The sequence below is a fragment of the Formica exsecta genome, unplaced genomic scaffold, assembly GCF_003651465.1.
Source record: "Formica exsecta isolate Colony F162 unplaced genomic scaffold, ASM365146v1 scaffold222, whole genome shotgun sequence".
NCBI lineage: Eukaryota > Metazoa > Arthropoda > Insecta > Hymenoptera > Formicidae > Formica > Formica exsecta.
The window spans coordinates 1,180,713-1,193,617 of record NW_021849518.1 but is presented as its reverse complement, the minus strand read 5'-3'; the positions used below and the strand labels follow the sequence as shown (position 1 = coordinate 1,193,617).

At 37.3% G+C, this 12,905-nt stretch overlaps 3 protein-coding genes across 8 annotated transcripts in view; 2 read left to right on the top strand and 1 right to left on the bottom strand.

Moving 5' to 3' along the window:
• LOC115235469 (protein fem-1 homolog CG6966) overlaps positions 1-5,430 on the top strand; it is a 30,725-nt gene extending 25,295 nt beyond the window's left edge. For 2 of the 3 annotated variants that reach the window (XM_029807287.1, XM_029807286.1), the window contains exons 6-9: positions 1-110; positions 311-749; positions 836-1,048; positions 1,145-5,430. In XM_029807287.1, the coding sequence (XP_029663147.1) occupies positions 1-110; positions 311-749; positions 836-1,048; positions 1,145-1,549 (1,167 nt within the window). In that variant the 3' untranslated portion in view covers positions 1,550-5,430. The remainder of the gene's footprint in view (positions 111-310; positions 750-835; positions 1,049-1,144) is intronic. The other variant, XM_029807285.1, reaches the window with a different exon arrangement.
• LOC115235471 (myelin expression factor 2) lies at positions 3,009-11,138 on the bottom strand. Of its 4 annotated transcripts, none has more exons than XM_029807291.1 (9): positions 10,947-11,138; positions 10,108-10,480; positions 9,688-9,981; positions 9,358-9,604; positions 9,101-9,277; positions 8,580-9,028; positions 8,366-8,501; positions 8,005-8,091; positions 3,009-3,654 (listed from the first exon to the last, which is right to left on the bottom strand). In XM_029807291.1, exons 1-8 carry the CDS (start codon positions 10,961-10,963, stop codon positions 8,036-8,038), a joined length of 1,749 nt encoding a protein of 582 aa, XP_029663151.1. In that variant the 5' UTR covers positions 10,964-11,138; the 3' UTR covers positions 3,009-3,654; positions 8,005-8,035. The 4 variants fall into 4 exon arrangements, with proteins under 4 accessions (XP_029663151.1, XP_029663149.1, XP_029663150.1 ...); XM_029807289.1 differs by lacking the exon at positions 3,009-3,654 and adding an exon at positions 7,610-7,939; XM_029807290.1 differs by lacking the exon at positions 3,009-3,654 and adding an exon at positions 7,610-7,904.
• Positions 11,139-11,424: 286 nt separating this feature from the next.
• Positions 11,425-12,905, top strand: part of LOC115235472 (probable isocitrate dehydrogenase [NAD] subunit alpha, mitochondrial) — a 3,976-nt gene continuing 2,495 nt past the window's right edge. The window contains exons 1-3 of the mRNA XM_029807293.1: positions 11,425-11,580; positions 12,073-12,198; positions 12,756-12,897. Coding sequence (XP_029663153.1) covers positions 11,554-11,580; positions 12,073-12,198; positions 12,756-12,897 — 295 coding nt within the window. The 5' untranslated portion in view covers positions 11,425-11,553. The remainder of the gene's footprint in view (positions 11,581-12,072; positions 12,199-12,755; positions 12,898-12,905) is intronic.

Here is a 12,905-nt window from a genome sequence, read left to right as displayed (position 1 = left end):
AGCAGGAAAGAACGCATCGATGCGCTAGAGCTACTCGGGGCAACGTATGTGGACAAGAAAAGGGACATGATAGGTGCTCTGCAGTTCTGGAAACGAGCCATGGACGAGAGGTACATATCTAACATCTCCATAGATTATCTCAGAAGCCGCATACCTTATGTTAGACATTTTTATATAGTATAATTTTAAAGATACTTTTCAAAAATATAACACGAATATAAGTTTAATCTTCTTTCTTACTTTAAAAAAAAAAAAATAAATAAATAAATAAAAAAATTAATGTCGTATCTTTTGCACTATTTTCTCTCAGATATCGGGGAGACGGCCCGATGATATCAAAACCTGAATTTCCACCCCTTGTAGCCGCTTACGATTATGCCCGAGAGGTAGTCGAAGCCGAGGCCTTGGACGATTTGTTGGCGGATCCAGATGAGATGCGCATGCAGGCACTGGTGATTAGAGAACGGATATTAGGACCGGCTCATCCGGACACAAGTTACTACATCAGATATCGCGGGGCGGTTTACGCGGATGCGGGTAAATTTCGTCGTTGTATCGAGCTGTGGAACTACGCTCTCGATATGCAGCAGAGCATGCTGGAACCGTTAAACCCCATGACGCAGAGCTCTCTATTCAGTTTCACCGAACTCTTTAGCTTCATGGTGGGCGAAGAAGGCAGACAGACAACCAGAGGTCGCAGAGTACCACCGGTGAAGAGAGAAGATCTTTTGAGAGTCTTCGAGAAAGCTGTAAGTACGAAAACGACGTTGTCGTCTGCAAATATGGCCCGATCTGCGTCGACGTTTACCGTTATTCTGTAAAAAATTATTCGCAGGTTAACGAAGTGGCGAAAGGAAAGCAAATGTTGGACAAAATGAGCGATTTGGCATGCGAACGCGATCTAACGTTCTTGAATAGGGTCCTAGTAATCACCCTGCATTTGGCGTGTCTGTTAACACGCGAGACCGGGGAGAAGGATAGTGAAGAATTCATCGCTTTACATAAGGAGCTGTATAAGTTGGTCCGAATAAATGCCAAAGGCAAGCAGGTGAGCGATTGCTAATAATGATTATCGAATAAGAATTGGGAAAATAAAACCTTTGATATCTATGCCTCCGATTTTGTGTGTTACGTTTTCTTTCAGGGTCGCGACGCACTGCAATTAAGTCACAGCGAGGACGGTGCCCTGGTTGGCAGGTATCCCACGTGTAAATTTCCGTCTCCTCATTTGACCAAAGCTCTGCTGAGAGTAGGTGCAGATGTAACTGCCAAGGACAATGACGGGAACACGGCTCTTCATCTGACTGCGCTGTTGCGTCCTTGGCGACCGGTCTTATCGATCGACCTACTCGATGCCGGCGCGCATCTTGACGCCGTGAACAACGACGGCAAAACATTTGAAATGTTATTGTGCGATAAGGAGCTTTACGACTCAATTTATCCCCTGAAATACACCAAGCTCGCTTGTCTTGCCGCGCGAGTGGTCAGAAAGACGCAAAACATTAGTAGAATACCCCAACACCTTCGCCCTTTTGTCGCAATGCACTAGCAATATCAAGAAGACACAAATATAAGCGAATACGCACATGCGCAGGACGCGACACCGTCGATATCGAGATACTACGGCGGGCATCTCATTCTAATTGACTGATTATAAGAAAATTCGATGAAAGAATTTGGTAGAGATTAGAAGTGATAATTCAGGTGTTGACGAATACGGTTGGCAATTCATTTATTCTGACATTGAGACTCGCCTTTTTATATTAGTCCATATCGGAATAAAGGTAAAAGATTGTTCTCGTAAAGCACAATTCTTTTAATCAACAGAATGGGATGTACTATGAAGCACACATGATCCCAAAAAGATCTCTTAATTATTTCCTTCGATATAAAACATGTTTCGCAATAAGATTTTCTCAAAAGAATTGGCGTGGCATTTTTGCTTATATTTTACAATTGGAATCCTTTTCTTTGCACTTGATAATTAATTTATTCAAAAAAAAAAAAAAAAAACATGAAGTACAAAAGTTTCTAAAGACAATAAAAAATTTGTGTTTATGCGTGTGCGTTTCGCTATTAAAAAGTATCGTCCAATAAAGTAAAATATTGTATACATCATTTTAATATGACTATAATATTTGATATTTTGAAATACTTTTGCAAAAAGAAAAATTAAAACACTTGATGCAAAACACAATTTAATCGTCATTTATATTTATTCTGATTCATACACAGACTTCTATATGTATAGAAATCTGTGGATTCATAACTTTCTTGATGAACTTTGAGGTTATATCAATTAAATATCTTATTGTATTCGTCATTTAAAACTGTGTTCGAGTGCGACGATATTTTCATTGAAATAGAATCGATCGTCTATATGCTTTTTTAACAATTTCTTGTTTGCCATTATTCTCGTTAGGTGGAGATTAGTGAATTAGGTGGATATGTCGAGAGATGATATATTTGGATAGATCTCTTTGGTATTGAGTGTGCAACGTTAGGAAAGACTAAATCTTTGTGAATAAGTTAAAAGTATTCATCGGCATTGAAACGCGGTGATATTGAATGTGGGGATATTGAATATTGTGATTTTATTATTATGAAGTCGGCTAATTAAAGGCCTGTCCCTTATACATAAACCCCGCGCGAGCCATATTATATATACATACCACGTTGATGATTGCTTAGCGATAATGATAAATATACGCTGAATTCAAGAGTGTGTAATCTTAGAAAAATGACTTTTTACCTTGCTGTGTATAAACAAATGAAAAGAAAAACATGGATTTGTAATAAAAGTTTTCTGATAAATGATGAATAATGCAATTCTACATTTATATATGCTACTTTATGTATATAGAAATGAATACGAGACATAAAATCGCCGTATGTTGCGTTTATATTTTCCGTTTCAGCACGCCAAGCATATCACACGAGTTGTTTGAGATTTTGTTAATCCAGTAATATCCCCAGGGCTAATGACAGCAATCGGAATTGACGATTCATTCGCATAAGCAACGAGTTTTTATTCGCTTTTATTTCAAAAATGTGATAATCCATACACATATATAGACTATATAGAGAGAGACACGTCGCTACATAATTATATATAATACATATAAACGAGCGTGTGATGTTCAAGGTGCCTTTTGCTTTCGAGGTATTAAACGATGTTACTTAAATACTCTTTTATTAAACGCGAACGCGGTTGTTTATACTATAAAGACAAATTTATACGAAATGGTTCATATATATTACGCGATTTTATATAGGTTTTACATGTTGCATTCAAATCGTTTATCTTATTACTGACACATTTACACCGCGTCCGATTTATTGACTTTACCATTGTCATGCTACATTAGGACGCCGCATTACGATTCCCTACAAAGATGGTATCTTTACACTTAACACATATATCGAAAGCTATTTTATAATGTAAAAATGGACGAAGTAAAAAAAATATAAGTGTAAAAATACGATTTCGGTGATTCGCTTTTTTTATTCTATACAACTTACCGTCCCGCAAGATTCGACGTCGCTCGCGATAGCTTTCCTGGAAGAATAACATATTTGCGTGAGGTGACTGTTTGTCGGCTGTTAAAACTTACCTGACTTGTCACGTTGGGACAGATATCTCTCGATCGTGACCTGTGGAAATAATTAATGATATCCACGTTGTATTTATATGTCCCAATGTAATAAAAGTATTCCTTATATGATAATTTGTATACATATTGTGTCACTCTATCTTATGAGAAGGAAAAATGCTTCTCTTATAATGCTCTTATAAAGATATTAAATTTATCTTACTACGATAAATATATTACACAATGGCGAGATAGCAAATACTTCCTGGCCTCTGAAATCGGCGGACCTATTATTGCGAAGGTATAGGACAACTCTTGTATCATGTATCAGAGCCTCCTAACTAACGTGTCAATGACAACAAAAAAGGGACAATACCACATCTCTCCTCGAACACATGGGAATTTAATTTAAACGCCGATGGAGAGGACGATTCGGTCATTAAAAAAATGCCAGTGGGTCTATCATCAATCGCAGCTGGAATGTCTGAGAAGTTTAGGAACACACACTTACCATAGGATTATTGTTTAAACTCTGGAAAGATACAAAGTCCCGTATGCGATACAGACCGACAGAGATTGTAACAAAAAACTATACATTGGAATAAATACAAATCATCGATACGCGTAGAAGAGATGTCGTCGTCCATAATTCTACAGTTCTACACACAGAATCACCCGCACCACGTTGGAGAAGCGATGAAAATCACACATCCCATATTAATCATCCCTTTCTCGGTCACCCTTCTATTAAAATTCATCAATCCAGCTCATTTTTATCCGCATAGTAAAAATATCATTAAAAGCTATTGGAGATGAAGAACATTATTTGTAACATCACATACGGATGGATTCCGGCGAGCTTCGCTTTTAAATTATCTAATAAACATCTTTAATGATGCAACAGATAAGCTTGTTGCTAATCAGGGGCAGATAACCGTCAATCGTCTCTCTCTCTCTCTCTTCTTATTCTCGGAATGTCTTTGGAAAATCGGGGAAGAAAATTTTCTGAAAAAGTATCTCACCTGCGATGTGTGAACGAGCATTTTTTTCCCACTGCGCAGATTATTGATGTCCCAATATGCGGAAGATAATCAGGAGAGCGATCTGTATTTAAAGACGTGTTAATAAACGAATGGACTCGTATCTGTTTAAATGCAACGCGTTTATAGAACGCTAGTTGTTTTTTTTAAATGCGTTACATTTAAACACGTACTAAACTCACTTTCACAAGATTCATCCGAACCGACACAAGAGAGTGACACCGTTTAAAAAAATTATAATAAAAATTCATACAACAGCACAGAAATAAAACACAACGACCAATGTTTTTTTTTGTAGTGAAAACGGATTTGGATTTTATTCAATCACTGAGATTGTGGTTATACAAGAGTGGTTATACAATGCACAGAATGTTCCTCGAGATCTACATGGCGAGAGAGAGGAATTATGTTTACCAAAAAATAACATCCCGCAAACGTTTAAAAATACAATTCCGTCCATTGTATTAAAAGCAATTCAAATTTCTTCCATGTACATACTGAATATTCAAAAAGCTTAAAAAGCCAACATCATTTGACATCTTTAGAAGCTCAATTTACTTTTTGGTAAACATGCTACGATGCATAAAACGCTAAACAATTTAGCCGAATTTAATTATCCAGTGTTATAAAGGCATCCAATGTTCGTTCGCCGAAGTCTCGAAGCGAATGTGAATCGAGAGGGGATCTTCCTAAAACATGGACTATAGGAAATTTCCCATATGCTGTACTTAGGTCGTTAAATCGTTTACAGCGATGCAACAGTAGCAAGAATGTGGTACAAAAAAAAACAACAAAAATCTTTGAACAGAAAAGCTATATATTTCTCCCTTTATTCATGACAAAAGTGTGATAATTTTTCGTTGTCTATAAATTAGATTCTATAATAAAATTAAGATTCACGCATGTTAATCGATTTCCTGTGATCGAAGTATACATGTATCTCCATTGATTTAGATGAAAATATAATTTAGATTAAAATATATATTTATATACACATTTAACTATATTAAAAATATATATTTATATACATATTTAGATACACATCAAACGGCATGATCCACGATACTTTACCTTACCAGATAGTTAGAGACAACCTGACCAACCGACAACACCTTTTTCCTGTTCTACTGTCTTCCGGAGGGTAGAAATATCCCCTCGAAATGTTTTCCGCAAAGATAGTACGTGCCCTGCGGTTTTACTCCACTTTCCTCACATGAATATTCACGGCTAATTTGTAAGAAGCTCTCCAAACAACGTCGCTACATACCGTCTAACCGAGCGAGTACAGGCACTCACACGCGTGCGTACCAACACGACTCAACCGCCAGAATTTACCTTTAATTATCGTAAGAGCGAATAAAAGATCGTTTTCACGTGTAAACAGAGAGAATGTTCGTCGATAAATTCAATTTTATCGGTACACGCTGTAGAACCTTCATCTCAGAATTACGTTACTGCAAAATTGGAAGCCCGTTAAGAAGAGAGCAATAAGTTACGCGAAGAGCGTGCATTTTTTATTTACGCACGATATGATAATATTTTATAATTATATTACAAAATATGAGTATATTTATATTAATTGTATCTTGTTAAAATTATGAAAAGCATGGATACAAACATTTGACAATTGATCGGAAAAATCTTGCAGCGAAAATTATTTGCAGCGATGTAGGATATATGAATCAACGATGAAATCTCTGAAATAGCGTCGATACACACATTTATGGAAACATCTCGGCGACACTTTTGTGCCCTGGCTCAACATGCTAGAATTCTCATAAAATGCAAATATTATTAGCATTCCCTGACATCCCCTTACGTTCTGCGATCTTGCCAATATACATATCTACGTATACCGTATTTGATATTCAGACGATGAGATTTACGACAGTACAAAGATATATTGTCGAATAGTTTTCTACCGTGTTTGCACAATCGTTTCGATTTAACCCAAAGAGTCTTGTCTTCGTAATTATTCTTTGTCGAGAAAGTGTGCACGAGAAAGTATGTATATATATATAAATTTTACCTAAAGAATAATTTTATCTAATTCTCTATAAAGCACTTTTCTCTATGTATGTGGGCAAGATCAGTTTAAACATATAAACCGAAATTTATCTATAGCATGTTTAAAATTAAATGTAGATCTAAATAGAATTATTGATAAAGTAGAAAAGGAATATCTCTACAACAGAGAGCTCTATATAGTTAGTTAGTGAATCCTCGAAGTTAGTGTTTGTCAAAACGAGCAGTATTCGTATTTTTGTTGTGCAACGTATAGTTATTCGCTTTTTGGTTAATGAAAACGTTCAAATAGCGGAAATTTTGCACAGACTTGGTGCTGAGTTTTCTTAAAAATGCTCTTTCGAAGGCTCGAATGCACGAAATCTTTAAAAAAAAGGAAAAAAAAAAAAAAAAAAAAAAAAAAAAAAAAAAAAAGAAACAGAATAATAATAATAATAGTATGATCTCGCAGAAATCGTGGCGACGAAGCGCTGTCCCCTGTCAAACATCACGATATGACTTTCGTTATGTATTAGAAAGTACGAACAATGCGATGAAAATCCAACACATAATCCACGATCTGCATAAAATAAGATTGTAAACGAGTGTATCTATGATATCTCGCAAGCCGAAAATCTTATCTGTTCGAGTGAATAACGATTTTATAGCGCTAAAAGTGCATTTTTATGATCGAAAGATTATCCTTTCGATTTCTATCCCCTGCTTGGTGTGAATCCAGCTGTGAAGCGAGCAAAGCGTCACTTTAGATCGGAACGATGGAGAACCGATCGATCTCTCGTCATGATAACTAAGAAGTAAAGACTTACAGACTATAGATTCGCTAATTACTGTAAATAACCTGTAAATAGTAACTGTAAATAACCTACACACTGAAAAGAAACCTACTGATTTACAGTAAGATCATCATGAAACCTAAGCCTAAGCAACTATAGTCACGATCGCTAGAAAAAACTGATTTAAGAAGTGAACAGTTAGAGTAAAGACTTCCTTTAATTAGAATAAAGAATTGTAAAAAGGAACGATAATTTGGTGATAAACAATGTAGAATCGAAAAGTTGAGACGGTAAAGAGAGGGGATGCGAAGGTGATCATCAGTAGTCGACACGACCGTTTCAACGTTGAGTAGCCATCACATAAACACAACTTGTTGATCTTCTGAAGACAGATACTTCGCATTCACTGTCCTAAGTTCTCTGCCAGATAACTAGAATGAATTTCTAGTATTGTCATCAGGAGTGGAACAATCCTGCAGACGACACACAAACACCCAGCTTCCTTACGCTGCGTCAATAAGTTATGGTTAAGCATCGAAAATTCGGCGATATGATCTTTTCTGTCAACGTTACCTTGAATCCGTCGAGACTACCTCTTGATCTTTTAGTATATACGCACATCAATCGTCCTGCCATCGATACGTGATCGATTCATCATAGCTAAATACCATTATTAAGGAAAACTCGTTCATATAACACAAACGTTATCTTTTTTTAAGTAATTATATATGATTAGCACATAGACAATCATTAGCTGACCATCTCCTCTTGTTTTCTATTTTGGATCTCATAGTTAATAATTCATATAGTTAATATAGATCTCATATAGTTAATAAAAGGTATAAAATTAAGAATACAAGAATGACCAATGCTCAATCAAATATTTTTCTTTAAGAAAATGTCCAAATATCCATATCGGTTTGAAAAAGGATACTCACAGCACGCTCAGCATCCCATTCAGATGCGAATCGTACCATGCCCATGTCAGCACCTCTCATTTCTGCAAATTTTACTTCTCCGACATCTTGAAATTTATCACGTAGCATTTGCCATGTGGTGTTTGGAGGTAACTGTGTAACAAGAAAAATTAGATATTAAATCGCAAAGAAAACTGAAAGAAAGGATACAATGATATGTAAAGTACATACATTGCCTATAAGGATGGTGTCTGACATTGGTCGTGAACCATTGGAGTTTTGTCGGTTGCCGGCACCACTTTGGCCTTGATTCCCGGAAAAACCACCGCCACCACCGCCGGAAACACGATCGCCATCTCCTCTACTAAATCCACCATCGAAATCCCTGCTACTGCCACCAAAATTGGAACCGCCGAAGGCGTTGTTACCGCCGAATCCTATGTCATTGTCCAACTTTGATAAACCACGAGGAGTAAACGAATTGTTTCCTTGTCCACCAGCCAAAGATGCCTGCAGACCGCTCAAACTACCTACGCCACCGCCGAAATTGTTTAGATTTGATGCCAATTCATTCGTCAGTGACGAATTCAACAACGAACTAGTAGTAAGATTGGCACCCAGACCGGCGCCGGCAAGACTAGCTTGAAGAGCTGCAGCATTCGTATTTGACAATGCTGATGCTGTAAACAGATGCAATCTTTACTTCACATTCAAGAGCGAAATTTTAATTCGTCTATGAAAATATGACTCACCTAATTGCGCAGGTACGACGTTGTTTAAACCAGCGCCAAAAGCTCCTGCTGCTAATACAGGAGCCGAAATCGGATTTACCACTGGTGGATTGTTTGCTTGAACATTGGGAATGTTTCTAGCTACATCCAACAATCTATTACCCCCAGCTCCAAGTCCCATGCCAATTCCCTTCAAACCTGAATTACAAAATAAATTAATTTATATATAAACACTGAGCACATATTATATATTAAAAAACTGATGAATATGCAAGTACCTTCCGGCAATTTGGGTGGCATGTCAGGTTCATTAGCTCTGTCGAGTCTAACGGTCATACGTCTGTCATACAACTGTTGATTGTGAAGCATCGAGATGGCTTGAACCGATTCCACTGGATGATCGTATTCGACAACTCCAAAACCTCTTGATTTACCGTCTTTGTCTTTCCCCAATTCAACATGCAATACTTTTCCCGCCAATTTAAAAACTTCAAGCAGCTTCTTCTCATCGACTTTATAATCCAACTGAATAAATAAATAGAACGCATATTTCCTCAATGTATTATTATTATTATGCTTCTTAAAATATATACTCATGCTATACTAACATTAGCGACAAAAACCCTCGTAACCAAAGGACCATTGATACCTAGTGACTCTAAGAATTGTGTACTAAGACCATAGGTGTTTCCGAATTTATTGTCACCGCCGCCGCCTCCGCCACCGCCGCCACCACCACCCCCGCCGCTACTACCGCCACCGCCACCGCCACTAGGTGCAGACATATTTTGCCTTCCACCTCCTTGTGGCCTAGGAGGATCTCGGAATCTGTCATCTCGATTTCTATCATTGTTACGACCAGTGGCTAAACGACCATATTTATCGCGTTCTACATCAAAATCCTGCAAAAAATAAAAAAATATACTTAGTACAATAATTACAATTAAACTAAACATTACTATAAAATCAGATAAATTAATGTGAAATTGATTTATATTATTAAAATATTAGAAAATATTTCTACTTACTTCTTTGACAACAAGCTTTCTCCCTTTAATGTCATATCGATGCATTTTATCTACTGCTATTTTCACCGAATCTGAATCTTCAAATTCTACTATCCCACACCCTCTAGGCTTATCGTTTTCATCTGTAAAAAGTTCTACATGCGCTACCTTGCCAACCTCGTTTCTAAACAAATCTTTCAGATCTTGCCAGCGAAAATCATAAGGAATGTTTGACACATAAATCCGTCTGTCAGAAGCTTTCCTGCCACTGCGATCATTTCTCTCTCTGCTGCGATCACGGCTGGCTGAGTTTATACGATTTGGTCTGTCTGACCTTCGATTACGGTCACGCTCTCTGCTTCTGTCTCTGTCATCATTATTCTGTGGTTGACTGCTACAATCACATATGACAAAGTAATTATATATGTGTATATGCGTATATGTATATGTGTGCGCGTATGTATATAAACCAATTTATCGTAATATATCAAATAAATTTTGTCACATATACATACACACACACACATACACATAAATGTAAACGACACTAAATAAATATAAGAAAACAAGACACACATATGAGAGAGACATGAGAAAGTATTAGTGAATAAAAGATGAAGGCCAAGATAGAACTTTGCGATTTATTTATGTCAATAGCAGCACAATTATAGTACTGAAAAATATTAAAGAGGAGATATACAGAAATATGTTTTCATCTTCACAACATTTGCGTCAAAATTGATGTCGCGGATACATTGCATCTTGCATTTGCACACACATACATATACACACACGATTTCTCAGATGGATTAACGAGAAATCTTACTCTACGCGATTAATCCGGATAATATTGTACTCACTCTTCCGCTTTTATCATTGTCGAAAGCCGGTTTTCGTAAATACTCTAAACACAATCTTACAAACTAGTTGTTAAAAGTATGTACATCGAGTGTACACCGAGCGTCGTATAAAATGGCCGTCGCAAGAAATTGATAGTCGCAATCACGCACCGAATATCACCACACTTTAGGGCTTTAGAGTTTAGAGGCTCAGCTCAGCTCTATTTTACACCGATTTACTTTATACTTACTAAATACTATACTGGCCAATCACACAGCCATTCCATTCTTTAGAAAAATAGCTATGATTGGCCAGTTTCAGAACTAGGGATGTTATTCGATTATCAAAGATTTCTTTATCCTAATTGGTCAATTCAATACTATTCTACCGCACGTGCAGGATTTTCGAACATATCCCGAATTGTCGTCGTCATAGCAGAAGCAGAGCAGAAGATATCGTTGCAAGTTGGACCAATCATTGTGCTCGTTCCTCTTGACGTGATCCTTGCTCCTTGCGACTGCGCGCTGCGCGACCTCCGTCCTTCGTCTCCGTGTGGATCACAGAGCGAATCGCGAGAGACGAGCGCGAGCCATAAATATTTTTTTTCGCATCTTTCACTCGCCGGCAATGGCAGCCCAGTGGATTCGTACAGCAGTAAGTAGGCGAGCCGTGAGTCACGTCGTCCGCGAAATTATTCAAGGAACTGTCGTCGTGCGTAACCATCCCGCCCGCCTCTACACGTCCTTCCAGCTCCGAGCAAGGTTAGAACTCCTCGCGGATCGTACCGTAAATCTTCCGTCTCGCTTTTGCTCTAACTCCATTTCCTCTGTCTCTCTCTCTCTCTCTCACTCTCTCTCTTCTCTACATATCTATCTTCGTCTCTATAGCTTCCACTTCGCGATATAGCTCAATGTTCTAATTCCGTAACAGCCTCCCTGTTTTCCGCCTTGACTATCCTCTCCTCTCCGCCGCGCAACCGGAGATTCTAATCGATATAATTTCGGCGAGTTTATTCATTTTAAGATCGTCTCCACGATTGTTCAGATCGACACAAGATCATTTTCCTTCGTGACGCGCGCAAAGTTGGACTCATCGAAATCCTATGTATTTCAAACATCGCTTTTAACGGTATGTCGATGCTAACAGATCTCTTCGAAGCTCACCGGTGCGCGGCTCTATAGCAGCCAGGTACATAAATGCACTCTCATCCCCGGAGACGGCATTGGACCCGAGATCTCTGCTGCGGTGCAGAAGATCTTCGATGCTGCCAAGGTGAGATATATCTGTGTTTTATCACTCTCCTTACGCTGCTATTTTATGTTTAATTATGGAATAATTGCAATTTGCACTTTATAAAGTGATCCAACTTACTGCATTGAGACATTTGTTTAAATTTTCTAAGTAAATCCAATTGTAGAATATGATTTAATATATTTGTCGCTGTAATCTTTAGTGAATCATAAATTGTCTATGAATTTTGTGCATTGTATATTTTTTATAGTTTAAAAGAATCAATTTTTGTCACTGTATTTGGAATATTTAGAATAATAATAATAATTGTTATATGTATTTATATCTTCTACTCTAAAAATCCCCAAAATTGAGAAAAACTATCTCTTGAAAGCATCTTTGCAACACTGCTCTATTTGCAGTAATAAGACAGCTTGAATTGCATAACATGATTACCCAATTTATAATGTCTTTTAATATACGTATACACACTTAATGTTTCATCTAGATCTGATATAAACTAAGTATTAATGTTTAGGCTCAACATATAGGTATTTTTATTTTTTATCTTTTATAAAAATTTGAATCTAAAACAATAGGTACCGATAGAATGGGAATCAGTTGATGTGACACCGGTAAAGGGTCCCGATGGCAAGTTTGGTATACCACAAGCAGCCATCGACTCTGTTAATAGGAATAAAATTGGTCTGAAGGGACCTTTGATGACTCCAGTCGGGAAAGGTCATAGA